Below are 27112 nucleotides of genomic sequence, written 5' to 3'. Positions count from 1 at the left end.
TCTACCTCTAACTGTAATAATTCCAACCACAAGTAGTTTCCTGCTCTTTTGCAGAATTGTGTAAGCAACACAGTCTCTGTTACAAATACTAGGTTAGCAACAACCACCATGAACATAATGTCATTAATGATGAAAGCACCATTTGTCTAAACTTTGACTGCAAGAGTAGCCAACATGTGCAATAGATATGAATTCTTGATCATCAGCATCATGCAAGGTCTCGCTCAGGCTCTGTTCACACAGTGCATTTTTGCATGAAAGCTGCATGTGTTTTTGAATCAATGTATTTCTGATAAAAATAAATGTCTGAGTCCCCCAGCGCTCAGGATCATTTACAGTAATATCATTATATTGGTCAATTGTAGTTCAGCTACTAGTGGAAAACCATTGTGAATTTACATAAACCATTCAATTGGCAAAATTTTTCATTACTTCGTAGGACTTAATATTTATACTGGGAGCTGTAAATCAAGGCTCTATATGGCATATGGACTCCACAAAGAAATTGTCTGTGGCTCTAATTCCTATACATTAAGAAGGAATGAAAGTTCTTCTGTGATATGTTATCAAATCCTGTGTAACCGTAAGAGTATGTTCAGACAGAATTTTTTGCAGGTGGATTTTGATGCAGAATCTGCCTCAAAATTTGTCTTCAAAAACACCTCCCATTCATTTCAATGGGAGTCACTCACGTGTTTTTGTAGCTAGTGGAAAAATATGCGACTTGCCCTATCTTCACGTGGATTCCGTGGCTGAGTCAGCCGCGCTGTCTGCTGCTCAAGTCACCCTCCTGCTAAGGCCCATTCATTCAGGCCTAATCAGGAGCGGGATGTTGTGACAGGATGCTGATGCACTGCATCCAGTTTCATGTAATTCATGCATTTATGATCACTTTTCTAATAGAAGGAAACGTTGCGTACACAGGCCTTATTCTTTTGTTACAAATGTAAACAAATATGATTGAAGAACAATGAACGTTTGTAACAGTAGTCTGATTGTCCCCTTACTAATTTCACCAATCTGGAGATTCATTGGGGTCTTCTGAAAAGTCAGTCCTGCAGTCTTTTGGCTTGTTGTCATGATTCCTTGGTGGATCATGCCAACTGCTTCCTTGGACATGACTGTGGATGAAGTATAACTTTGGGAGGTGGCATGGCTACTCACCAGCCTGAAATGTCAGTTCTAGACTGGAGGGCTGCTTTAACTACAGTACAGCTGAAAACCTAGTTAGTAGAGATGAGCGAGTAGTATTCTATCGAATACCATTATAGTCTACGGGAAAAAAACGGGAATGTTGTTCCAGTTTCCATGGAAAACAAAGTTCGACACATTGGATCCTCAAAGTTCAGGAAGTAGCAGGACGATGAGGTTTTTGAATTGAATTCAATGGAATTTTCCTGCGTGGTATTCGACCAATACAAGTATTCGATCGAATAGTAGTATTCGATTGAATACTATTCGCTCATCTCTACTAGTTAGTCGTAGCTGGTTGCATGTTGTTATGATGACTTATCTGGTTAAAACATAGGGACCAATTAACATTGAAAGCTTGCTTGTGACCTTGAGAATTCAGATGACACTTATCAATTTGCTTTGAGAATGTAGTAATACTCTGAGAAGTCACAATCCCACTAACACAGAGACTGGCAGGCCGCCAAGATTCATGCTTCTCATAAAATGTTGGTAAATGAATAGAACTTTTATTGCTCAAGAAAAGCTATTTTTATACGAAGTTTTAACTATAAAGAAACCAAAAGATGTTGAAATCACTGGGAATATTCCTTTAAATTAAAGGAATGCATGAAAATTACAGATTTTATATAATATTACTAATAGATAGATGTAAAATAATTTAATGCGTTGACACATATTAAATAGTGCTAAATCTGTATTTATACAGTCATGGCTGTGTGTGTTGGCACCTCTGAAATTTTTTCCAGAAAATGAAGTATTTCTCCCAGAAAATTATTGCAGTTACATATGTTTTGTTATTCACATGTTTATTTCCTTTGTGTGTATTGGAAGACAAAAAAACAAAGAAAAATTGGCCTGACAAAATTGTTGGCTGCTTTTCAAAATTGTAGGTAAATAACTTTGTTTCAAGCATGTGATGCTCACTCAAACTCATCAAGGCAAGTAATGGGTGTGAAATCCAAACGAGCATGGAGTCCAGCAATATCCTAATTTCATTAAAATTTTATTTTTATTAAATCATACTTAAAATTGTATACATGCAGATGAAATATGCAGGTAGTACATGGACAATTTGATATATGTGGTTAAATGACAGACCTGATTTAACAAGCTGACGCGTTTCGAAACTGTTGTTTCTTAGTCATACCAATAATTACAATAATTTTATGGGAGAAATACTTCATTTTATGGAAAAATTTCAAAGGTGCCAACACTTACAGCCATAACTGTATATATACAGATTTAGCACTATTTAATATGACTGGCAGATAGCGTTAGTGTGATCCACCTCTTAAATTGTGCTCCTATACATTTGCTTGTTAGTGCTTTCCTCCTCCCTTACCCTAACCCCTCCTGCCCCTTCCTACCCCCTTTCTGCATTCTACAATTGAAAAAAAAAAAACATTGGTGGCAGTCAGGGGTGAACCTACCTTTGTCGTCGCCCAAAGCGACAGCTTGTCTTGGACTGGCTTAGGTAAGCAAAAATGCCGCCCTCCCTGGAGCCCTAGCATAGCGCCACCTGAAGCGGTCGCTTCAGGAGGCCTCATGGGAGGTGCGGCGCTGGTGGCAGTGTGAGAAGCATAAAATTATATAGCAGCTTCTGCTGCTGCTCCTGCGGCCCCACTATGATCTATCCTGCTGTGATATTATGATGTCACAGTACAGGGATAGTAATAAAAACATTGGTGACACTGGTTGTAAAAATAAAATGATAGCAGAGCTGTCTCCAATACTGCCGGCTGTGGACCCTCTCTGATTTAGGCCTTTTGCCAGTTGAATTCAGTCCCAAAGCAGGAACTTTGGCACTAAATTCAGATGGACCAATCACAGAAAAGCCACTGCCGCTGTTGAAATCAATAGCAGCCTCTGGCTATTCTATAAATGGCCGATATAATTGAATTGGCCCATAGTGCTTTTTTGCCAAATTCAATTGGGTCAATAGTAGTAGCAGTTCCGATATGATTATTTTTGATTTTTTAACTATTGTCATCATTGTTATTTACCAATGCTGTGCTGTGACATAATGGATATATCATAGCGGGGCTGTTGGCGATATTCCTACATCCCACCGTTGTGGCTCTCCTGTTGTAGTTTAGTGTGTGTGTGTATGTATATATATATATATATATATATATATATATATATATATACATATCACACTGCTAAATATAGTGCTTGACATGCGTAAGGCTCATAACAAAGATTGTAACCATGCTTTGTCAACTCATCCACTGACTTCACAATAATCTTTTTCAGTATTAGAAAAAAGCTTCACATTTTTCAGGTCTCAGCCCTACATAAGGGAAGTAATAATGGTCGCTTGACTCTTGATCTTTCTGGGAACTGTAATTATCTAAGGAGCTACGTCACGGCGAAGGGAGTCACCACAGTATAAGTTGTGATAAAGTAATACAAGGGTTAAATGAGGAATAGATAGTGAAGGCAGTCACCTAGGGTACCATTGAAGGGAAATGGAATTTACAAATATCTCATATATGTTTTCACATAAGCAGTGTATAACTAGGAAGACTAGGAATTGACTGGGAAAAGTGAATGAACAGTTCTCTATCTGACAGCTATAAGAGTAAGTTTATATGGAGTTTTTTGGTCCGGCACCTGAGGTGGCTGCGACTGAAATCCGGTGCACTGTACTGGCATCCAGTCGCGCGCTCCGCTCTGGATTAGGCCCAATGAATGGTCCTAGTTGGGAGCAGGGAGCGTCTTCAGACCGAATCGCAAGGTGACTCTACCTGAAGAATGAGCATCTCACTTCTTTTTCCAGGAGCCGGAACAAACCGACTCCCGGAAAAAAGAGCTGACCGGCTCCCATTGATTTCATTGGGAGACATCTTTTTGGTCAGGATTTTGAGGCGGATATGGCCTCAAAATCCTGACCAAAAACTCTGTGTGAACTTACCCTTATATTGAACTTTAGGGTCTGAGGGTAGGGGACACATTCTGAAAAGACCACCCTAGGTTCCATGTAGGTTGACATTGTGTCTGTCCAAAAAAAAAAAAAATAGTAGAGAGGCTGAATATGGACATTGGTGGTTTGCTTTAAAACTGACCATTGGCAAGCCGTCCCCTATCAAGTTTCTCCAGGGATTAGGACAGAAACATGGCGGATGGACAGCGGAGCAAGTGTGAACGCCCCCTTACTGCCGGAAGCCATGAAAATCCACAGAAGAGGTGAGGCAAGGTGATTTTTCGTCGCCTCGCCCTTTTACAAAGACCCCAGAGTATAATAGTGCTTTGTGGGTGATGAACACCAAAAGTTTCAGGTTCAGCCCCAGCCTGAAACTTTTCGAAAGTTCTTGATGACATATCACTTTGTGGATGCAAAAATGCGGCAGTATCCTGTGGTAGGGCCAAAAAGAAAAGGACAATTTTATGTGTGCGGGGCCTCAAAAAGACAACATATTGTGTCAGGGCCAAAAATAAGAGGGCAATATTCTATAATATTCTGTGTAAGAGCCGGTAGAGGCGGCAATATACTGTGTGGGGAACAGTAAAGACAGTATTATACTGTGTGTGGGCCAATAAATTGGGTATTACATTGTGAGGGCAAGTAAAGGGAGTGTTGTAATAGGGTAAGTAAAGGGAATAATATACTATGGGAGACATTAAAAGGGTCATTATACTATGTGTGGGGGCCAAATGGTCAAATATGGGAAGTTCTGATAAATTGCAAATTGGGGTATGTGGCCTACAATTTTTATCATGGAACCATAGTTTGCCAGATTGGGTAGGTATTTAGGTGGAGGTGTAGGGTACATAGGTTGCCTCAGAGATTAGGTTTATCCCTGGCTACTACATTTGTTTTATTAATACTCTCTATGACTATATTTGTCCACCTGTCCACATTACCCTTATGTTCTATCCTCTCCCTCAGTCTTATGAAATAAAACAGAAGACAGGGTATCCTACCTTTCTGCTGCATGTGTATAGTTTATACAGCTCCAATAAGTATGTTAGGTATGCAAAGCAGTAAAATACTAGTTAGGATCACATGCATGTTCATACAGAGAAACATATGTTTCATATTTACGCATTAACCTATTTCAAAGTGACTTTCATGTATCTGAATAGCTGTAAAACTATCTAATGTCACTAAACACCAGCAGCTCCGTCTCCTTGCCTGACAAACATAGAAATCTTTGTTGCTGAATATTTCTTTGCATAACTGCTTTAATATCCAGAACTAATACATCCCCTTTTTTATCTTTAAACCGTTAATATCCATGTTTGTGGCGTCCTTAAAGGGATTATCCCAAGAAGACAATCTTTGTCAGCATGCCTTCTTAGGGAACATGAATATTGCAGGACCTCAATCTATTAACAATTAGCAAAGAGCATCTTCCAATGTAGTAGACTTTGCCAGGCTATGTAAATACGTGCCATATAGTGTTCCCCATGCAACTTCCCCTAGAGATGTCTGCTGGTTGCCATGGTGGCGTCCATTATAAAGAAGTTGTCTCTTTCATCTTGACGGCCATGACCACTTCTTCCAGTGTCTGTAAAGTTTGCAGCACAGACATCTTTGGCTCCTTGCTTTTCTAGGCACCTGACCAACATTTTCCTCACCTGCACACCCATCCTGTTGCTATCCTCTGTTATAAAAATATATAATATAACCACCATAATGACTTTAAATTAATAACTTCCCTGTGTACCTCCTCTAATTAAGAAGTAAAAATAAATCAATTGGGTTCCAATACCCGGGACCCCCAGGATCAGGTGTTTGAATTAACATGGTACTTGTGTAAGTGCTGTGACCCCTTCTCTGTTTACAGTGTGCGGTATAAACAGATGCCCTTTCAAACTGCTGATCAGTAGGGATTCACTTACCGTATTTTCCGGACTATAAGCCGCACATAAAAACCTACGATTTCCTCAGAAATCGTAAGTGCGGCTTATAGTCCGGTGCGGCTTATATATGGATGGAAGCGGCGGCAAAGACTGCGTGCCGCTTCCATACATACATAAAAGGCACCGTAAGGGTGCATTCACACTACCCAACGCCGGCGTGTATCACAGCCGTACACGCCGGCGTTACAGCAGGGCTGCCGGACACTTCCTATTCATTTCTATGGGAGCAGGCATGCGAGCGCTCCCCATAGAAATGAATGGACAGACACTTCCCATTCATTTCTATGGGAGCCGGCATGCGAGCGCTCCCTATAGAAATGAATGGAAAAAAGCAGTCCATTCATTTCTATGGGGAGCGCTCGCATGTCGGCTCCCATAGAAATGAATAGGAAGTGTCCGGCAGCCCTGCTGTCACGCCGGCCTGAAACAGAACGTGAAACTTACCCAGCGGTGCAGGGCAGGCGGGCATTCAGGCCTCCTCTGCCTCCGATGTTCCGTCCTTCTCCTCCGGCGCTCGCTGATAATGGCCGGGGCGCATGCGCAATATCATAATGCTTCTACTGCGCATGTGCCCTGGCCATTATCAGCTTGCGAGCGCCGGAGGAGGACGGAACATCGGAGGAAGATGATAGAGCCCCTCCTCGCCTGCCGAGCGCTTCCAATAGAAGCGGCTGGCACGCGGGGGGTTAAGCGGCCGCTGGCAAAGTCTGCCTGCCGCCGCTTTCAATAAGATATAATGCGCACCGGACTGCGGCTTATAGTCCGGTGCGCCTTATATATGAACCGAGACGGACTATAAGGCGCTCATGGGCAATGCGGCTTATAGTCCAGTGCGCCTTATAGTCCGTAAAATACGGTATCTCTTATTGATGATAGATCATCAATAACAATGAGCTGGAAAACCTCTTAAGGCCGGGGCCTGATATGGCAGAAACGCAGCAGAAAAAAAACACAGCTTTTTACAAGTTCCTGCCAAATGAATTCCATCCACACATTGTGGAAAAATAAACGCAGTGGCTCTCACAAAAGTCTCCAATGATCTCCTAATGGCTAAATCCAATGGTGACTTCTCTCTTCTTATTCTTCTGGACCTCTCTGCAACTTTTGACACTGTTGACCATCAACTTCACCTCACTATGCTCCGCTCAGTCGGCCTCAACAACACTGCGCTCTCCTGGTTCTCCTCTTATCTCTCAGACCGCACTTTCAGTGTATCATTTGCAGGCTCTGTTTCTTCCCCTCTTTCCCATGCTGTTGAGGTTCCTCAGGGCTCGGTCCTAGGCCCCCTGCTCTTTTCACTCTACACAACCTCCATTGGACAAACCATTGCCAGATTTGGCTTCAGGTACCATCTTTATGCTGATGACACCCAATTATACACATCTTCCCGTGACATCACCCCTGCACTCATACAGAACACCAGTGACTGTCTCTCTGCTGTCTCAAATATCATGTCCTCGCTCTATCTGAAACTAAATCTCTCCAAGACTGAACTACTACTGTTTCCACCATCTAACAGATCTTTCCCTGATATATCCATTGCAGTCTCAGGCCTTACTATAACTCCTAGGCAGCATGCCCGCTGCCTCGGGGTCATGTTTGACGCAGACCTTTCCTTCACCCCTCATGTTGAATCACTCGCACGTTCATGTCACCTCCACCTCAAAAACATCTCCAGAATACGCCCTTTCCTCACCAGAGATACACTAAAGACACTTATTGTCTCTCTGATTCATTCTCGCCTTGACTACTGTAACTCCTTACTAATCGGTCTTCCCCTTACTAAACTCTCCCCTCTACAATCTATTCTGAATGCAGTGGCCAGGCTCATCTATCAGGCTAGAGGCTACAGCGATGCCTCTGGTCTGTGCCAGTCGCTACATTGGCTGCCTATTCATTATAGAATAAAATATAAAGTTATCACCCTCATCCACAAGGCTCTCCATAATGCCGCACCTCCCTACATTTCCTCCCTCATCTCTGACTACCGCCCAACCCGTGCTCTCCGCTCACTCAATGACCTAACACTTACATCCTCTATTATCAGAACTTCCCACGCTCGTATACAAGACTTCTCTCGAGCTGCACCACTTCTCTGGAATGCTTTACCCTGGACAATCAGATTAAATCCCAATTTCTACAGTTTCAAACGCAAACTAAAGACAGGCCTATCACAATTTCTAATGTAAACCCTTCCGTACCATAATTAGAATCCCCAAAATTTAACCTTCCTCTGTCCCCACTCCCACATTTCCCCACATGATATGATGTAATCTCATGCTAACTTTATAGGTCCAAGCTCCATCCACATGTTAAAGGACACCACTAGTGACGGCTCATAAAGTTTTGTTTGTATAATGACAGTAACCTCTATTACAAAATTGTCTGAATACTGTATAAGCAATACCGCCCCTGCTACCTCTTGTGTCACCCCCTCTACCTCATAGATTGTAAGCTCTTGCGAGCAGGGCCCTCAATCCCATTGTGTGAAATTACGTTCTTTGTTATGTATCTGTATTTGAACCCTACAAATTGTACAGTGCTGCGGAATATGTTGGCGCTATATAAATAAAATTTATTACTATTATTATTACATGCTGTGCAACGGGTTTTGGAAATCGCAGCATGTCAATTATACCTTTGGAAACTGGTGGTTTCTCTATCCGTGTAATGGAAGCAGAAAGTCTTTTTTGCTGCTCCCTGCTTTGTGGTGCCTTTAGTAATAAAGCCCATGTGCAACTTTAATTAAATTAATTGTCCCCTTATATTATGCCCTTGATTCCCCCTGACATAAATACTACGCCCTTAATGACCCCTTATATAAATGCCCACTCCCTTAAGTTCATAATAACCCGTTATATAAGTGAAGCCCCCTAATAAAAATAACTTCCCCATGCATTCATAATGCCCCCTAATACCCTTATATAAATAACCCTCCTTATGTTCATAATGCCCCCTTATATAAATCACTCCAAACGACACCCTTATACTATTAAAATACCGACAACTGCGCTAAAAAAAAAAAGGTGTAGTCATCTACCGGTGATACTTTGATGAACGGAGCCGCCTCCTTGTCCAAGCATAACATCTGTGTCTCAGTATAGAAGGCACAATGCTGTGACGCCATCACGCCGCCTGTGCCGAGAAGCAGGCATCTTCTGTCTGCGGTCTTGGTGTCTTGTAAACTGAAGGTCTTAAGTGGCTTGCGGTTTACAAGACAGTTAGCTGCAAGATATGTGTTATCTAGATCGGTGACTCCGACCTCTTAATAATTATGGTAAATCTTTGATGGTTGCATACATCAGAATTGACAGGTACACCAACTACAAGCTGGCATAAGTTTCAACTACAACTAATACTAGTTACTAGAAACATCCCTGTCCTGACCCACTTTGATCCCCACCCTACTCCATCAACTGTCTTAGAAAGTGATGAAGGGGGGCAAAAAAGGGGGAAAGTGATGCCTGTTTGGTGCAAGTCAGGTCCCTGCAGCAAAGATGCACCATTTCTGTGCCAGTTTTCTAGCATACATATAATATAGTAAATTACCCCCACATATTACAGTGAGATTGTGCATCATATAGGTAACATGTGAGGGTCCTATATGTGGTATGTGTCTTATTTGTGAGTGTTGTGTCTATAGTATGCTTCTAATGTGTCATTGTTGTGTATGCACCATGTATGCTTGCACCTGCCAGACGCACTTTTTTCTAAGCATGTTTCATGCGGAAACCACACAGGCCCCATTATATTCTAAGGGGTCCGCGGGTTTCCTTAGGTAACCGCTTTTTTATTCATATAGATTTCCGTTCGGGGGTTCCCAAGCAAACTCCCCAAATGGAAACCCGAACGTAGATGTGGCCTAAGGGTACTTAACACTTGCCAAGTCCTGAGACAGGAAACATATGTTTATTACTTACAGCATGTTGGTTACATTCTTTACAAATGATGGACTTTATACAGTTATGAAGACTGGTGTCAGTGAAATTGGTAAGAGACTTTGGGTACATTCACACAATCAGAAGTATGTGTGAATTTTCCATGTGGATTTCAGTGCAGAGAATCCACAATGTAATCCATTAGCAAATTCTATTTCTCATGCATATCAGGTAGATATTTTTTACATCCAAATTGTGAGGAATAGTCACCAGGGCCAAGCTTTGTTTCAGTAGCCTATGCGCATAAAGGTATTGAATGATAACCTGGGAGTTAGTTAAGGGGCTAACCAGGCTTGCTGCCATGTTGCCTGTGTTACTCAGCATATGGTGTGAACAAGAGGTACAAGAAATTCAGGTATTTTAATCAAGTATCTATATAGTGTAGATCCACAGATGTTATTGTGATGGTAAGTTCCCAGTAAACTGAGGTGTGGTCTATTTGTTTCCTTAAAGCTTCTTTGTGTATGTCTGTAGGAGATGTTGGCACAGAGATTATCAAGGTATAGGAATTTTCATTCTGCTTGGCTTCCCAGGGATGAATTTAAAAAAAAAAAAAAAAAATTGAACACACTGGTGGGAATTGACTAACCCATATAGGCTAGCTTTTTTACATAGATGAGTGTAAATGTGATGGATATATGGTGCACACACGTTTTGTTGGGTCACATTGATGTGCCACTTTGTTGGTTCTGCAGCCCACTCACCACTTTTTATGACATGAGAGATTTTATCTATGATAGTCCCTTTAGCACCTTAATAATTCAGGCGCATCACACATAAGCGGACCAGTTGATTAAGACTGACGTAAGAAACTCCAGGCTTTATAACCCCGTCCCGTGTTTTTGTTTTATTATATCACAGAGTTCACATGGAATATTTTGGCGCTGATTCTGGCACGGAATCCACATCAGAATCAGTGCCAGATTCTGCTAGCAGAAAAAGAAACCCATTGAAGTCAATGGGAGGATTTTTTTTCCACACTGATTCTGATGCGGATTCAGAATCAGCACCAAAATACTCACTGTGAATGGACCCTTAGGCTACCAGATCAACTTATAAGTGCTATAAGATCTGCCTATTAATATTCATAATTTACTTGTACTATCACCTTCCATAGCACTAGATTGTGGCACTCTATTGCATTGTACAATAGAGGTACAGACTACAGTAATATTGTTTCCAAGATATTGTAGGGAAAAGCTTATCCTGACAAGTTTACAATCTGTATATAACAGGGAGTAGATAAAAAAAGAGATCTGTCTAGTGCAAAGCTGGCATATGAGAGCCAGATTGGATTTATTACTATGCAGATATACAGGATGCATCTGTATCTGCCCTAGAATAGAATGTGTGCTTCATGTTATTTGGTGAATAATAAGTAATGACCTAACAGTTACAATCACTGCAGAGGTGCAAACAATCATTACTTTATTAACCAACGGATAGATATATAGATCCATAAGATGGAGATATAGGCAGTCCAGTATGATCTGTCTACATGCTTCTGAACTTTCCGATCACAATAGAGAATTCTGCTGAACTTCCTCTCCTCCACCCTTCGGGCTCTGGGATATATGTTGTAGACTGCGCCTTAGTCATTTCACTGTTACTGTTCACATCTGTCAGTGAAATCTGCAGAGAAATCCCTGTTCCTCCCTTAGTGTAATGCAGAAGAAGGTATAACATAGAGAGGTGCTGTCATACAGCCTTAGACAACATGCTTGTGTATGGAAAGCAGAGGCCTGGATTTCCTTTGCCTTCCCCGCCCTCATACACACTGCTTTTTTTCAGTAGTTTTAGAAGGGTCTCATTGTATAAACTGACTTGAAGGCAGGGCTGCCCTCTTTTTGAATGTCCCAGCCCCCATTCCTGTGACATCATTCCTTGCAAGAAAGCAGGGATGGAATTTTGATTTGGAAGTCTAGAGAAGAGGCTTTTGTGGAGGACAAGGACTGGGGCTGCCTAGAAAGTGGATATATTTTAAGATCTGAGGTAAGTATCACTTTTCTGACAATATCTACTTGCTCTCTTTACTTAAGAGTAGAGGACTTTCACCATGTGTCTTAAGATGAGATGAAGAGTTCTTCAGTAACCGTTCAGTTGGTGAGGGTGTGTACTTTCATTCGCTTACTCGGTATGTTACAGGAGACTTAAGATTGTAGGCACAGTGCGGAGCTTGTCTTTAGTACTGTGTGTGCTTGTTTATGGTGGTATTGGTATACATTGTTGCTTTACATTGTTACTTTTCCATGTGTCTTATATAGGGAATAGTCTGTTTGTTTTTGCTTTACTCCAGTCTATAAAACATTATTTTCCGTGTTACGCATATAAAGACCACACAGGAACTGATTTACAGTAAGATTTTGTGTAATTTCCAGATACAGAAAGTGAAAATGAGCCTTCAGTGGCGGCTATATCCTCTGTGCTCTGGGCAGACATCAGTCTGAGGCTTAGTCACACTTAGATCATAGTGAACCAGAAGCTGACTGCTATCACCAGGGGATACTTACATACGTCAGAATGGGCCAAAGCTATAAAAAGAGATAAACTGCCATTACATGCTGTTACTTTAAATATGACGGCTCCTAATCCATTGTGTATAGGTTTAATACTTTATTACAGTCATTGATCTGCTTTGATAATCTATTTATTTATTTATTTGGAAATTCCTTTAGAAGCCTCCATCACATATCCCATCTAAAACATATACATTTGCACTGCCTACCGAACAGAATCCATTATAGTCAATGGGATCCACTGAAATTCATTTGTTTGCATTATATAACAGATTTAGGAATCCAAATGGAGATCTAACTACAGTCTTACTGATACTTCTAATCCTGGGCTTTTTAGTTATAGAGGATCCTGTATAGCAAATGCAATTCTTATTACTACATATTGTAAATTCAGATACATTAGGTGAATGTGTGACTTATTATACAGATGTAGAAGGGCTGCGTTTGGCATTTAGCACTTTGAGACAGCATAATATCTACGCTCTTCATTCATATAATAGGATAGACTTACTCGATTTTATAGTTTCTGTATCTTCCTTAGACTGTGATGTACAGTGTTATTAGATACACATTGGCACTTTTATGTCATCAAAGGGGACCCAGCATTTCTGTTCTCAGAAGCTATGTAATCCCATTGGATAACCCCCTCCCCCCATCAATCTGTATTTTGTGGCATATAATTTGAATTAGTTACAAAAGTCAGTCTGACAATAGGTCGTGTATCCAATAGTTGCAGTAGGTTTTTCTTAAAGATTTAGAATTGCGGAGACATAAAGGTGGCATAGCCCATAACAATAGAATATGACAATAGCAACAGCAGCTTATTAGAGGTTTCTATATGACAACAAAAGATATTTTGTTTTGTATACAGTATATTGTATGCAAGTAAATTCAGATGAAAGGCAATGACAACTCATGTCACACTTTGTGCTTGGTGGCTATGTAGCCAGCATTAGATAATACTTGGGAGGTGATGGAGATAACTAAGATGGACATGTGTGCCACCTACCATACAATAAACCAGTAATGGGCAACAGATACTATGCATGAGAGACAAGTGGGACAGTAGAGCAATACTGACATTTGGCACTAGCATTAGAATCATGTGACAGTGACGTGACTCCATGCTAAGAAATCTACCACTGTCTCTTGGCATCACAGTAGCACAATATCCTGGCACTTGGCCTTTATATGCTACTATTTTCTGCTTGTTTGCTTATGCTATTGTTCAGTTCGTATACGTTGTTCATCATTTGTCAGACTTTTTTCTTTAATACCTAGCACCTCCGTTGTGGCTCACTTCAAATGAGAGATCCACAGTTATTACTGATATATCATATTTTCTGCATCTGTTATTCAACTATAGCAACCTTGGAAAGTAGATGGAATGAATTTTGCTGCCACATGAATCTTGTGTTTCAGCTTGTTTGGGTGCGGGGTTCCTCTTCTACATGTGACCTGGCTTTTATAACTCATTAAAAAGCAATTAAGTAGAAACTAGGCTGATGTGAGGATCTGAGGAACAGAATGTTAATGGATCTTCAATGACTTGTGCATACTGGCATGTATAGTAGGGGCCATATACACTATATACTTCACAGATATGATGACTGCAAGTGATCTGCAAATCATGTTTCGCTCATTTTTCTCAATACTCCTATAAGTTATAAAATATTATTAGAAAGAATACGCAGACTTTTGTTCATTTATAGTGATATATTGTTGTGGCTGTCATCTATGTAAAGTAGATAACAGGAAGTGTCATGTTGGTTGTCACCATTGAATAGTTTAGCAGCAACGAACAGACATCATTTTCAGTGTAGTTTGTCTGTAAAGTGACAACCAACATGTAAAAAATACTCTTTTATATATTTATATCATCTCTTGTCCTCTCTTCACTAACTTGTACATGGCATATGGCTATTTTTATGTTTTTGGAAGAAATGTATTTTAAAATCAGTATACTAGAACCAGAGTAGCAAGGGTTGCCTTTCACTGCATCAAAGATGTTGCCCGAGCCCTGCATACCCTGGTGTATTGCTGCCCTCTAGTACCCAGTGCCTTGCCACCCTTCCACTAATATGCCAATGACCAAACCTGAAATGATTTATAGTGTCATAGGCTGAGCATGGGGAAATCATTAGATCTTCACCTAGAGAGTGCTCAATATGGTACTGATGTATTCGTACTGATGTATTCTGCAGGCGTCTCCTCCATCACTGTTACACTGCTTTACTCCTGAAGAGCTATGAATGCTATTCTTATTTTAGTCTTTTTTATTTAGTGTGGGAAATCCATGATGAAATAACCTGTAGTCTATTACCCTTACTTACCAACCAGACCTTACATTAAAGGCAGATGTGGACATTAAAGAGCTCTCTGCCCTTAAAATGTTCAATTATTTACTTTTAAATGAATTATCTTAATAATTTCTTTATGTATCTTACAGCATAGAAAAGTGAGGGACCTGCCCTTAAAATGCACATAGTATATTGTTACCTGAGCTAATCCCATAGATTGTAAGCCCTCGCGGGCAGGGCCCTCTACCCCACTGTGCCAGTCGGTCATTGTTAGTATTATATCTACCTGTATATTCTGTGTATTGTATGTAAACCCCCAAATGTAAAGCACCATGGAATTAATGGTGCTATATAAATAAACAATAATAATAATAATAATAATAATAATAATAATAATAATAATAAACTAACCATACAGTGCTCCAAACAGGTACCAGGTACATCTAAATAACTAATACCTAACAATTAACTTTTTCCCCTCAGACTTGTTTCTTTATTGACTCTTTATTGTCCAATTTAACTAATATATTCAATCTTTAGTAGATGATAACACTGACACCTACAGGCCATAATATATTACATGTTGGGTCTAACATAAACATGACTCTTATCATGATTACTTATAGTTGCTAGTAGCAACTTGCTACTGATACAATACACTAGTGGATTGGCACATTATTTCAATGTGTGCTAGAAATTGGTTTTTATGAAGAAGTTTAATGGCGACAAATGCAGGGCCCACATACTATTCTCATATCAGTTGCCCTCCGCTGTCTACATCAGCCCATGACTATACACTTTCGGCACTTGTTATTATTGGACACTATAATCTTGTGTTTGTACTTGATCACATTTATTATACAGTATATAGTGTTCATGTATGCATTTATTTTCTTTTACTTTCTGGGAAAAGTTCACAAGAAAAAACAATAAAGGAAAAAAACAGCAATGTTGCACTTTAATATAGGATAATAATAATACTATGTGTTTTTGTCAGCGGCTTCAGGTATTAGACTCTGTATCTGATCTAAAGGGTAGGGTTTGGTGTATAGTATTTGTGGGAAATTCCCTTAGGATATAAAGGGAAATTGAATGATGCCCTTTATTTCTCTGTATTCCCAGAGGTGCAGTGACATCTGGACATTGACTTATGCCTGCTTCGTGTCAGCTCTTAGAAAATAACCCCAGCTCAGCCATATGCTAGGGAGAGAAAAGGAGTCAGAATAGCTGCTACAGAAAATATGTAGATTTGTCCAGCGTGTGCATTATAATGAGATTTACACCCATTTTAGTAGCAAAAGGCTGTTGTTAACATGATGGGGGTCCTGTTGTTATTGAATATTTGCTATGTAGGTTATGCATGCAATATCTTCTGTGCTGCAGTAACTTGCTTACATGACTTGCCTAGCTGCACATTGCAGGCAGTAAACATTAGATTATACTACAGGTCATATGCAATGACCCCGGACAAAATAATTGACTTTATTTGTGTAAATCTTAATGCAAGTGATCAGTAGGGTAATAATCCGAAATAGCTATAATCGTAAACCTGAAAATAGATCAGCAGCCAGGATTTTGCGCTCGCGTCTGATTTTACTTATAGTGGTAATACCATTATACTGTTGTACATATTCAAGCAGCCACATTGGTTATCAGCTATGTATTAATTTCCCAGTAAGTATTGGGGAAAATATCATTTGGTTATTAATAGAACAGATTGATAAAATGACAGCTAAGAAACCTTCTTACAATACATGAGAGCGGGACAGATCAAGCACCAATAAACATGTTGCTCATTTATCTATACACAGGATCTTGCTGTGTAAAGGCCAATATGGCTTAACATCCTATTGGCGGTTTTGCAATAATAGCCTACAGAATAAATCAGACTCATTCATTTGGTTAACTTGTAATACCATGTTTCACCTACATTGGCTACCCCATTGTATACTGCCCCTCTCCCAAAATGCCAGGTCATTGTCAGGAACTTACTTAAAAGGTGTTTGACACATGGCACATTCCTTACAAGAGAATAAAACAATATGTTGGAAATCATGGTAGTGTTGTTAGCACAGGGATCTCTTCTTGGCGTCTTATTTGGACTACTGTGTACTTGTGTCTACTTTTAACTCCGTTTTGAAGGCTAAGGGCTAGTTCACACGTGAGTATAAGGGGAGGTTTTTGACAGCGGATTTCGCGTCCAAAACCTCCCCTTATAATGGTGGTCTATGGAGACCGCCGGGCTTCTGTTCTCCGCTAGCGGCGAGCTGCTGCTAGCGGAGAAAAGAAAGGACATGTCCTTTCTTCAGGCGGAAGCCACGCTGTCTCAGTCGTGCGGCTTCCGCCCCCCGCAGCTCCCTCCTATGTCGGCTCATTCATTTGAGCCGACAGCAGAGGGTTAAGCCGCGACAGCGATGGTCGCGGCGGGCGGGTTTTGACAAGAGAGAGACGCGGCTCGCCGCGTCTCTCTCTGTGTCAAAACCCGCGCGGGCAGTTCACGTGTGAACTAGCCCTAAATCCATTAGGCTTTCTTGTTGTTGTAAATAACATGTCTCGGGCTGTTTTCCTCTGCCGCATCCTATGATGCCGGGTCTATCTATAAAGCAATTAGCAGACACCAGATATTCTGTATGCATACAACACAACTCAACGATCACTCACCACTCAATGTGTCAGAAAAACCCATTTTCTATTCTGGGAAGAGACAATATTCATCTGTAGCTAAACAAAGCCTGTATGATACAAGACGGTAGACAGCAAGGGAATATAAATAATACATTGAAAGCTAAAGAGTCTGAATTGCAATATCTATGCAATGCCTTAGGATAGGTTTATCAAGGCATGGCTACATGAATATGGAGGGCAATATTTAGTGGTACAGTAACTGTAGGGATTACTGGGGTTTACTGCAGAAATAAGGTTCCAAATACAGTTTTACTTTAAGTGAATCACTGAGTTTTAATACCTGGTTGTTTTTAGTTCCAAATTTTTATGCTAAGTAGTTTCTAGCAGACTGACACAGGACTCCAAATCACAAAGAAATGATACCATCCAGTCTGCTTACAGTCACCACTAGAGGGAGCTAACTGCATACTATGTAATTCTGTATGTTATGAGCTGTCATCCAGAATGTTATCATCAAGTCATTCAATGCCTATGCAGAACAGGAAATGGAGCAACATGCATAGCCATGAAAAGCTATTTCACCTCCCCCCTTGCCCTGGACAATATGGGACATATTGTGAAGATTGCTAAATGCTATTTTGGTAAACCCATTTGAAGTGCCCTGTGGCACTAGAAAGGAACCTGGCTCATTCTACCTGTGGCTTTCTCCACCATTTCATATCTATATAGGTCCCTATGCATATAATATTAGACAGATATCCTGATGACTGAGAAGAAAAGAATATATGTTATACTGAGAATCTAATGTACAGAATAGTTTAGTGGTGGAAGCTAAAGTCTGAAATATGATGAAGTAGCAAGTGTTTTCTCTATTGTGTATTGTTATATTGAGATTAAAAAAAAAAATGGCTCTGTGAAGTGACTTCTAATATTGCTCTCATATGGTAGGTCATGTTGCTGCCTGGGGACAGCCAAGGCATGTGAAGAATTCACCAGCATCCTGCCCTACAATTGTTTATTTAACACCCATCCATCCAAAGCCACTGAAACAATAGACATTTTTCGATTATGCTAATCTGCATTGTGCAGTAATAAATTAAAACATTATAGCTTTATGGTCTAGAGATTTTCTGTATATTTCTAACATGTAACTAATGATGAAATATATTTCTGTAACTTATTGAACCTGACTTTCATTCCTAGATGATTTCATACATAAACTTTGCTAGAATCATGAAAACATTTGCGTAATAATAATAACAATCCTTATATAGCGCCAGCATATTCTGCAGCACATAACCATTTTAGGAGCAAAAACATGTAAAATGAATGATCATGAGAACAAGTGAACATCACTAAACAACAAGACAAGGCAACTATAGGAAAAGCCACTGCCCCCAAGAGCTTACAGTTGTATGGCTAGAAATAAAGCATTAGGACTCTTTTACCTATCCCGAATCTCAGTCGCTCTGTAGGTGTACAGTGATGTCATTAGGGCAGCACCTTAAGGACAAAAGAGTTGTGTGAAGAGGTATCAAGTGAGGTTATATATGGGATAATATAATATAATGTAATATAATATTGTGGATAAGTAATAATTCATTATGTGACAACAGTCACATTCACAGAATTAGTTTCCTTGTTAAAGGGGCTCTATCAGCAAAATCATGCTGATAGAGCCCCACATATAAGGCAACTCAGGCACTGTAAAAGTTATATTAAACACCCCCCCCCCCCCGTTTTAAAATAAAACCCTAAAAAAGAATGTGATCTACTTACGCATCGTGCACTGTGGGCGGGCATTCAGGGTGCACCGTCTTCTTCATCCCCGCCTCTTCTTCCTCCAACGTCCTCCGGTCTCGTCCTCCTCCGGCGCTCGCGAGCGGACACTGATATAAAAAAATTACCTGGGAGCCTGCGCAGTAGCCGTAGTAGAAGCCGCATGCTACTGCGCATGCACCCAGGCCATTTTTTTTAAATCAGTGTCCGCTCGTGAGCGCCGAAGGAGAACTGGACCGGAGGAAGAGGAGGCGTGGATGAAGAAGAAGACACACCCTGAATGCTCGCCCAGCATGCACGATCCGTAAGTAGATAACATTCTTTTTTAGGGTTTTATTTTAAAACGGGGGGTAGTTTAATATAACTTTAGCGGTGCCTGCAAAGCCTTTTTAAAGGCTATTCACGCATATATGGGGCTCTATCAGCATGATTTTGCTGATAGGGCCCCTTTAAACTAAGACTCCCAGCCCATCCGTAGCACAATGCTAAGGCTCTGTTCACATTTGCATTGAAAGCTCCATTAAGAGCATCTGTCATAACGTTTTGGAGTTCTTTTGTTTTTTTTTTACACTAAGCGTAATGCTATATGCAACGTTATTTTTCTAGTCAAAGCAATGGTCACCATGTCAGGATATGATGGAGCCACTATTAATCAACACGTAACCATTAGTTGCGTCAGATTTCATATCAGTGTCACTGTATCAATATTTCCAGAGCATCATTCTAACAAAAATGTCAACCTGAATGCTGGCAGCTCAACTTGTTTATTTCATGATGGGATGTATTCATGTCTGTTTTTGATATTTTACTGCAGATTTTCCCCTTATATCTTATATATCTTGTCTCTTATTTTTAGAGACCACAGATCTCAGAGGATGAAATTAAGCTGAAGAAGGACAAAAAGGATCAAAACAGTGCCAATAACTCCAAACCTATAGATATCATCCTAACCAACACAGAAACTATGGAGCTGGAGATCCAGGCCACAGAGCCTAAAGGAATTGTGTTGGCTACACCAGATGTAATAGACAATCAAAATCTACTGCTGTCTACACCAACAAACCAGAATGGACTTAAAGACAGACATGAGTCATTAGACAGTGATGTTGCAAAGGAGATAAGATATCTAGATGAAGTCCTGGAAGCTAACTGCTGTGAGACTGCAGCAGATAATTCTTTTAATGGCTCCCTTTGTCCAGCTGAATCTACAGCGTCCACCACTATAACAGTTGATGGCTCAGGTCCTTGTGTCAGTGTTACAAATGATAGTTCCACTCCTGAAATGGACATAATAGCAGTGGACCGTAAGCCCCTGCCAGTTGTGGAATTAAGCGAATCTGTGGAGACCATGGAACCAATTAAAGTTAATGGTTTTTCTAAAGGGGAGTTGAAAGATGATCACACTGATGTATTTACCTACCCAGCAAGCCCAAATTCTTCAAATAGTTCCCGGAGGTCATCTAAGGACGGTGATAATCTACCAAAGGTTATTAAAAAAGAAGCAAAGTTTGAACTTCGAGCATTCCATGAGGAAAAAAAGCCATCCAAATTATTCGAAGACCTAAATGAGAAGGAACATTACAGGGTTAAGAAAGTGAGGCCTTCTGAGGAAGTTATTGAACTAGAAAAGGAAAGGCTTGAACTGATCAAAAGTCAAGCTGTGAAAAAGAACCCCAGCATTACAACCAAGTGGTGGAATCCACCTCAAGAAAAAACTATCGAGGAACAACTAGACTCTGAGCATCTGGAATCCCATCTGAAGTATATGCAGAGGAAACAAAAACAGCAGCAAGGAACTTCCCCACCAGTTTTTAAAAGTAATCCTCCAGCATTTGTACCTACAGAGCTGCCTCCCGTCAATAAGGAGGACATTGTTACTGAGCAAATAGACTTCTCTGCTGCAAGGAAACAGTTTTTGAATATAGAAAATACAAGCCAGTCCAATATCAAAGGACCACCAAAGAGATCAGTTGCGCCCAATCTTTTTTCAGTGAAGCCATTCTACAAAGTCAGTGAAACCAATAAGCCTCAATCATCTATTGTAGTGACTAGTCCATCAAGTTCACATGTTGAAATGGTTAGACCAGATGAGATTTCATTGGTGAAAGTAGAAAAGTTGGAGTGTACTTCTGAGGACCAGCCATCGGCAGACCACTCTAGGAAAACGTCCTCAGAAGACCCTGATTTTGATAGTGCCACAGCAACATTTTCAGTAGTGAAAGATGATGACATTGATATTTGTCATTTGTCAGAACGCTTTTCAAAATCAGTGACTGTGTCTTTTTTGCCAGAGGAGCTGGATTCCGGCTTAGATGATTTGTCAGTAAAATCTCAGGACACTACAGTCATGGAAACTCTCTCAAATGATTTTAGTATGGACAATATCAGTGACAGTGGCGCTTCAAATGAAACTATTAACACTCTACATGACCATTCACTGGGAGAATTTTCACAACCTCAAACGCCCTTTAAGGACATTCCTTCCGATTACTCAGTGGAAGGGGTCTCCAAATCTTTTAGCGATCAAGGGTTTTATTCTCCATCCTCCATGCTGAATGACTCAGTTCTTTCAGATGATCAGTTAGAGTACCAAGCTAATATATTTGTACATAATGTCATCCAGCAAGCTCTTGCTGAAAAAGCTGGATTGGCAGAAAGTGGAAACCAAGAACTTTTAACAGAGAAAACGGATGAAACCAAAGAGAAAACAGAAGAACAAAAAGTTATAGTAAGTGATACTACAAGACCACTAAGCCCAGAGAGGAAGGATGACACATTATTTGAGCCACCTCAAGTTTCTTCACCAGTGCAAGAGACCAGAGGAGTTACTGTGACACCAAAGATTCCAGAGCAACTCGAAACCCATCAAGCTAAAGCTCTTGAACCCTTACCTATTTCATCTGTAATGGATGAAGATCATATTGAAGAAAATAGGCATGAAAGTTACTTCAGCAAGTATTCCCAAGCTGCTGAACTAAGAAGCACTGCTTCCATCTTGGCAACACAAGAACCTGAGATAACAGTAGGACCTTTTAAACTGAGATCGAAGAAGCAAAAAACACTATCAATGATTGAAGAGGAGATCAGAGCTGCACAAGAAAGAGAACAAGAACTGAAAAAGCAGAGACAGAGACAAAGCTTGCACGGTCCACCAAGTCCGTCAAGCAGAAATGCACCTGTGGTGTCAACAAGAACTGCGTCCTACAAAACCGCACCAGGTAAGCATGAGTGAAAACCTTCTGAAACCCATTGTACTTTAAATGATGTGGTCATATTGTAGGAATGCAGGAACGTTTGCACACATATTAACCATCAATTTCTGCAAGTGGGGTTATGCCACAGTGCAGAAGTCTCTTACTTCTTGTATGTTATGACCAAGTCCTGAGTGATGGCTAAAAACCTCATTTGAGTTGGAAACATCAAAGAAGTTTATTAAATGTAGGAAAACTTGAAAACAGACATTGCAAACATTTGCAGATAAATAATTTAGTATGAAATTTAGCATTTGGCACGTCTGCAAACCTGGGTAACTTCAGACTTTTAGGTGTTATCTCTTCAGTACCAGGATGGATGAAGTGTCACAGTGGCACAATACGTTTTTATTTTGTTAGTTTTGTTCTTTACTTTTTTTTCAGTGCCGTGTACAAAATAAAATAGGTATGAGACCATATAAAATTGCCTTTGTAAGGTGGATGTTATATCATAGTCAGCACATATGATCAGGATTCAGGACTAATATGGCATATTGTTCTGTTCGGATTGTGAGCCACTTGTGGTTGGGGACCACTGACACAGAGCATTATACTGTATTTGTCACTTTCTTGGCTAGTCATGGCTTAGGCCTGGTTCACATCTGCATTCGGTATTCCATTCGGGGAGTCCGCATGGGGACTCTCCCAAATGGAATACCGAACGCATTGACTAGCAGTGAGCTTATGAAAGCAGATCCCATAGTCTATAATGGGGTTGGTGTGTTTTCCGCACGGTGTTCGCACAGAACATGTGGAGAGAAAAGTACTTCATGAACTACTTTCGGACTCCCCGAATGGAATACCAAACGCAGAGGTGAACCAGGCCTTAGAATGATTATACATAGATAGAATTTCCTGAATATATTCTTATTCATATTAATTGCTTTATACGGATGCCATATTACAGTTCTATACAGCACTGATCCATAAACTATGGCTGTGCATATGAGGAATGGCAGTTTGTTTGTACTATACTCAGGGCCGGCGTCAGCGCACGGCATAGTCGGGCAAGTGCCGGGGCCCACAGAGCCTCTGGGGGCCCCCCGGCACTTACCCGCCCCAGCACTTGCCTGTCCCGATATCAGCTCCTGCTTTAAAGCTGCGGCCCCGCTTGCATGTGTAGGTGCGATGACGTCATCACATCGCGCTTACACACGCACGCCGGGCCACAGCTTAGCTCCTGCTTTAATCGCGTATGTGAATGGAGTGGGAGCGGAGAGAGGAGCGTCGGGGGAGCGATGGAAGGTGAGTGTAAGTGTTTGTCTTTGTGAAGGGGAGGGGGGGAACGGTATGACACTGGGGAAGATGAAGGGGGTGGGGAGAGAATGGCATGAAACTGGGGACAGAGATGGAGGGGGCCCAATGAAACTGGGGGGCAAATGAAGGGGAGGAACGGCATGACACTGGGGAAGATGAAGGGGGAGAACATGATGAAACTGGAGACAGAGATGGAGGGGGGACATGAAACTGGGGGCAGAGGAAGGATGTGTATGAAATGGGGCGAGATGGAGGGGGGACATATAATTTACGGGTGACTGTAGGAGGATTATAGTGTGTGGGAGCACATGATAAATTAATGAGAATGGGCGGAGTCAACATAAGTGGGTGGAGTCAAATTTGCCGCGGCGCGCAGAGCGCGCCACACATTTTGCCCCTCTTTCTACTCTTTAAAAATTGGGAGGTATGGCATTGGTGACGCCACACTCCTGCTTGACGTCACTTGCTTCATCTGCGACGCACAGTGTCTCCTTTACAAGGGGGGCCACTGAGGCTCTGTCGCCCAAGGGCCCATAAAAACCTGGAGCCGGCCCTGACTATACTATCCCAGTGTGTCTATATGCAGATATTTCCATGTATTTGGTGGCCTCCTCCGGCTGGGTTGGTGTCATCTACTGGAAATGACAAACCAATTAGCTCACTGGGAGAGAGTGCACAAAACAAATGCATGTTATGTACAGAAGTAATGTCAGCTAAATCTCCTCTCAATAGAGGGTTTTCTACAAAGCTCTAGCGGATAAGCTCACATTGAACTAATGTGAAGGGGGAACAACAGCCATCAACAAAATGTGAAGCCAGTCTTCTAGTGCCAAGTATATTCTCTATGAGTGTGGTTAATCTAGGATTATTGTTCATTAATACTGGCAGCTTCACAATGACCAGGAATATCTTGGCCACAGTAAATACTAACAGGCTTCTTTATGAATGGTTATTCCTTTACAAGCAGCGTTACAAGACCTTGCTATTTCTGAAGGGTAAGACCCCAAATCTCAGGGAATTTTTACAGGATGTGCTGTATACAGAGTACCTTTTACCGTGCTGGGTTACATCCCTGAATGTCATTCCCCTCAGTGACAATCTGCGACCTTTTTTTCTCCAAACACTGTAGCAAAAGGCCATAAAATTTGCAAGAATTTTTTTTTACAGTTTTCCATTAACAAAATGCATCACAATTTGATCCATATATGCCAATTCTATATGATAACTTGTGAATATCCAACATATTTTGATTGAAGCCTTCGAATGAACCGCTGTGAAATGGATCCTAACACTTTGCTAGACTTGACATGATAAATCTCAGCAGGGTGCCTTAGTAAACTACAGTGTGTCTTGTAATTGAGGACTACTGTAAGATACTGAGTACTCATCTATATAATCCTTGAAGATGAGTCAATGGTTTGTGTGTGAACAGCTTATACTAGGGCTATAAGTTGACTTTAACCACGACTGTCATCACGTGATCAAAGTTCACTATGGTGCCCCATGACTCTTAACTAACTTAAGTGAATTGAATAAAGTTTTAACCCCAAGGATGCTGCAACTGTGCAAAAAAAAAAAAAAAATCCAGCAGTGATCAAACTTGAGTTGCAGTCACAGTGCTCTCAGGGTTGCAGACTGACTTCATTCACTTACATCAGTGAAGGAGTTGCAGGGGAGTCGAGGCCTAAGACATGGCGTAGCCCTAAACTAATAAAGCATACTATTCCTGGGGGTTGAGGCATCTCCCGCTTCACCATTCAGAATGAATACTCAAGGCTACAATAAGACTTTGGCTTCACAAAAGATCACAAATATGTTGCTGAATGGCATCTACTGAAACATTTAGCTTTACTTATATAGCACCATCAGATTTTGCAACACTTTACAGATACAGTTAATACTGTCCCAAATAAGACTCACAATCTAAATTTCCATGCAAACATGGTAAACCCACACACACATGGGAAGAACATACAAGCGTATAGATGTTGTCCTTGGCTGTTCTACAGGACTAACCACTGAGCCACCATGCCGGCACATGTTGTGGCCCGCACATTTACTATCTTCAGTTACGATTTAGCAGTGAACACTGCAGTCTTAATATTACACAACCCTGTCAACATGTAGACCTAGGCATGGAGACTAGTCATAGGAAGTACAAAGGCAGTAGTCGCTACCAGGCCATGGAGACAGGAGGGGCCCTAATAACTTTTGACTAGTATTGTACATAGTTCATAGTAAGTGGGGTTTGGCACGGGGAATCACGTTGATGCTTGGAGAGTGGTAATAGGTATAGAGCCTCCAAATACCAAGCCTACTCTTTAAGAATTTTACAGTGTAACAAAGAAAATTCCAAGACTTTGTAGTCATAACTGGGGTTCGCCCCCACCTAGAGAATACCGCTGTTCCATGTAGACGCTGTTGGTACAAGCACGAATTGGTGGAAAATTCAAACCACGAAAAAAACAGCTGCTTGTTTCACCTTAATCAGCTTGAATCGTTGCTTTATGAGAGATTGAGCTCCCATCAGGAGGTTTTTTTCGTGGTTTGAATCTTCCCGATTCCACCAATTCGTGCTCAGCTTTTGAAGTCACTCTTGACTTCGGCTTAAGAAAATGCAGCAAAATCTCTAACAAAAATCACAGTTTTTCCGCAATATGGGGGTTCAGGTGATGCTTTTACAGCTAAGGCTAGGTTCACACCTGCGCCTGGTGTCCGTGTGTTTTTAAGAGAAAAACGGTTTGCTACAAAAGGGATTCCAAACGGTTACACAGTGGATACCCAAATCTGTCTTTTTAGATGGTTAGTCAATGGGTGTCCATTCAAAAAAACAGACTGTGTCCGGTTTGCAATCCGTTTTTTCATCTTTCCCCTGCTTCATTCTCGGCATGTGCAGAGGAAAAAACGGATTGCAAAATGGACACAAACTGATTGCTTTCTATTTGTAATTCGCTTTCCGTAGACCTCAATGTTTGAAAAAAAACAGATTGGTTGCTGTCTGTCTGGGATCCTTATTTTTTGAGTGTAGAAAAAGTCCTGCAAGCCCAACTCTTCTGTTTGTTTAAAAGAATGGACACCATATGAAAATGCTCAAAATGAACACCTGTGGGTGGTTTTTACAACCCATTGAGATGAATGGGTTTTAAAACGAACCGTTTGAAATCAGCTTTTGAGGATTTTGAGGAGAGAGGCAAACGCAGATGTGAACAAAGCCTAATAACTTGCATGATTTTTTTTTAGTTGCACTAGCGTTTATCTCTCCATCATTTGGATCTGCATGGGGACTCAAAAGACGAAGAGCTCGTCAGCTAAAAAAAGGGTTACCCAGGGAACCAATAAATTATAATGGCGTCCTCCATGCAGGACTTTACTCTGCAGATTTT

At 40.9% G+C, this 27112-nt stretch overlaps 1 protein-coding gene across 4 annotated transcripts in view; it reads left to right on the top strand.

The window, feature by feature from the left end:
• Window positions 1-27112, top strand: part of LOC142211984 (PALM2-AKAP2 fusion protein-like) — an 84999-nt gene that overhangs the window by 47058 nt on the left and 10829 nt on the right. For 3 of the 4 annotated variants that reach the window (XM_075280422.1, XM_075280424.1, XM_075280421.1), the window contains exon 2: window positions 20078-22439. In XM_075280422.1, the coding sequence (XP_075136523.1) occupies window positions 20186-22439 (2254 nt within the window). In that variant the 5' untranslated portion in view covers window positions 20078-20185. Of the gene's footprint in view, window positions 1-11909; window positions 11994-20077; window positions 22440-27112 lie in introns of those variants that run through there. The other variant, XM_075280423.1, reaches the window with a different exon arrangement.

Source organism: Leptodactylus fuscus, chromosome 1, assembly GCF_031893055.1.
Source record: "Leptodactylus fuscus isolate aLepFus1 chromosome 1, aLepFus1.hap2, whole genome shotgun sequence".
Taxonomy (NCBI): Eukaryota; Metazoa; Chordata; class Amphibia; order Anura; family Leptodactylidae; genus Leptodactylus; species Leptodactylus fuscus.
The sequence above is the reverse complement of the archived record's forward strand: the minus strand, read 5'-3'. Positions and strand labels throughout refer to the sequence as shown.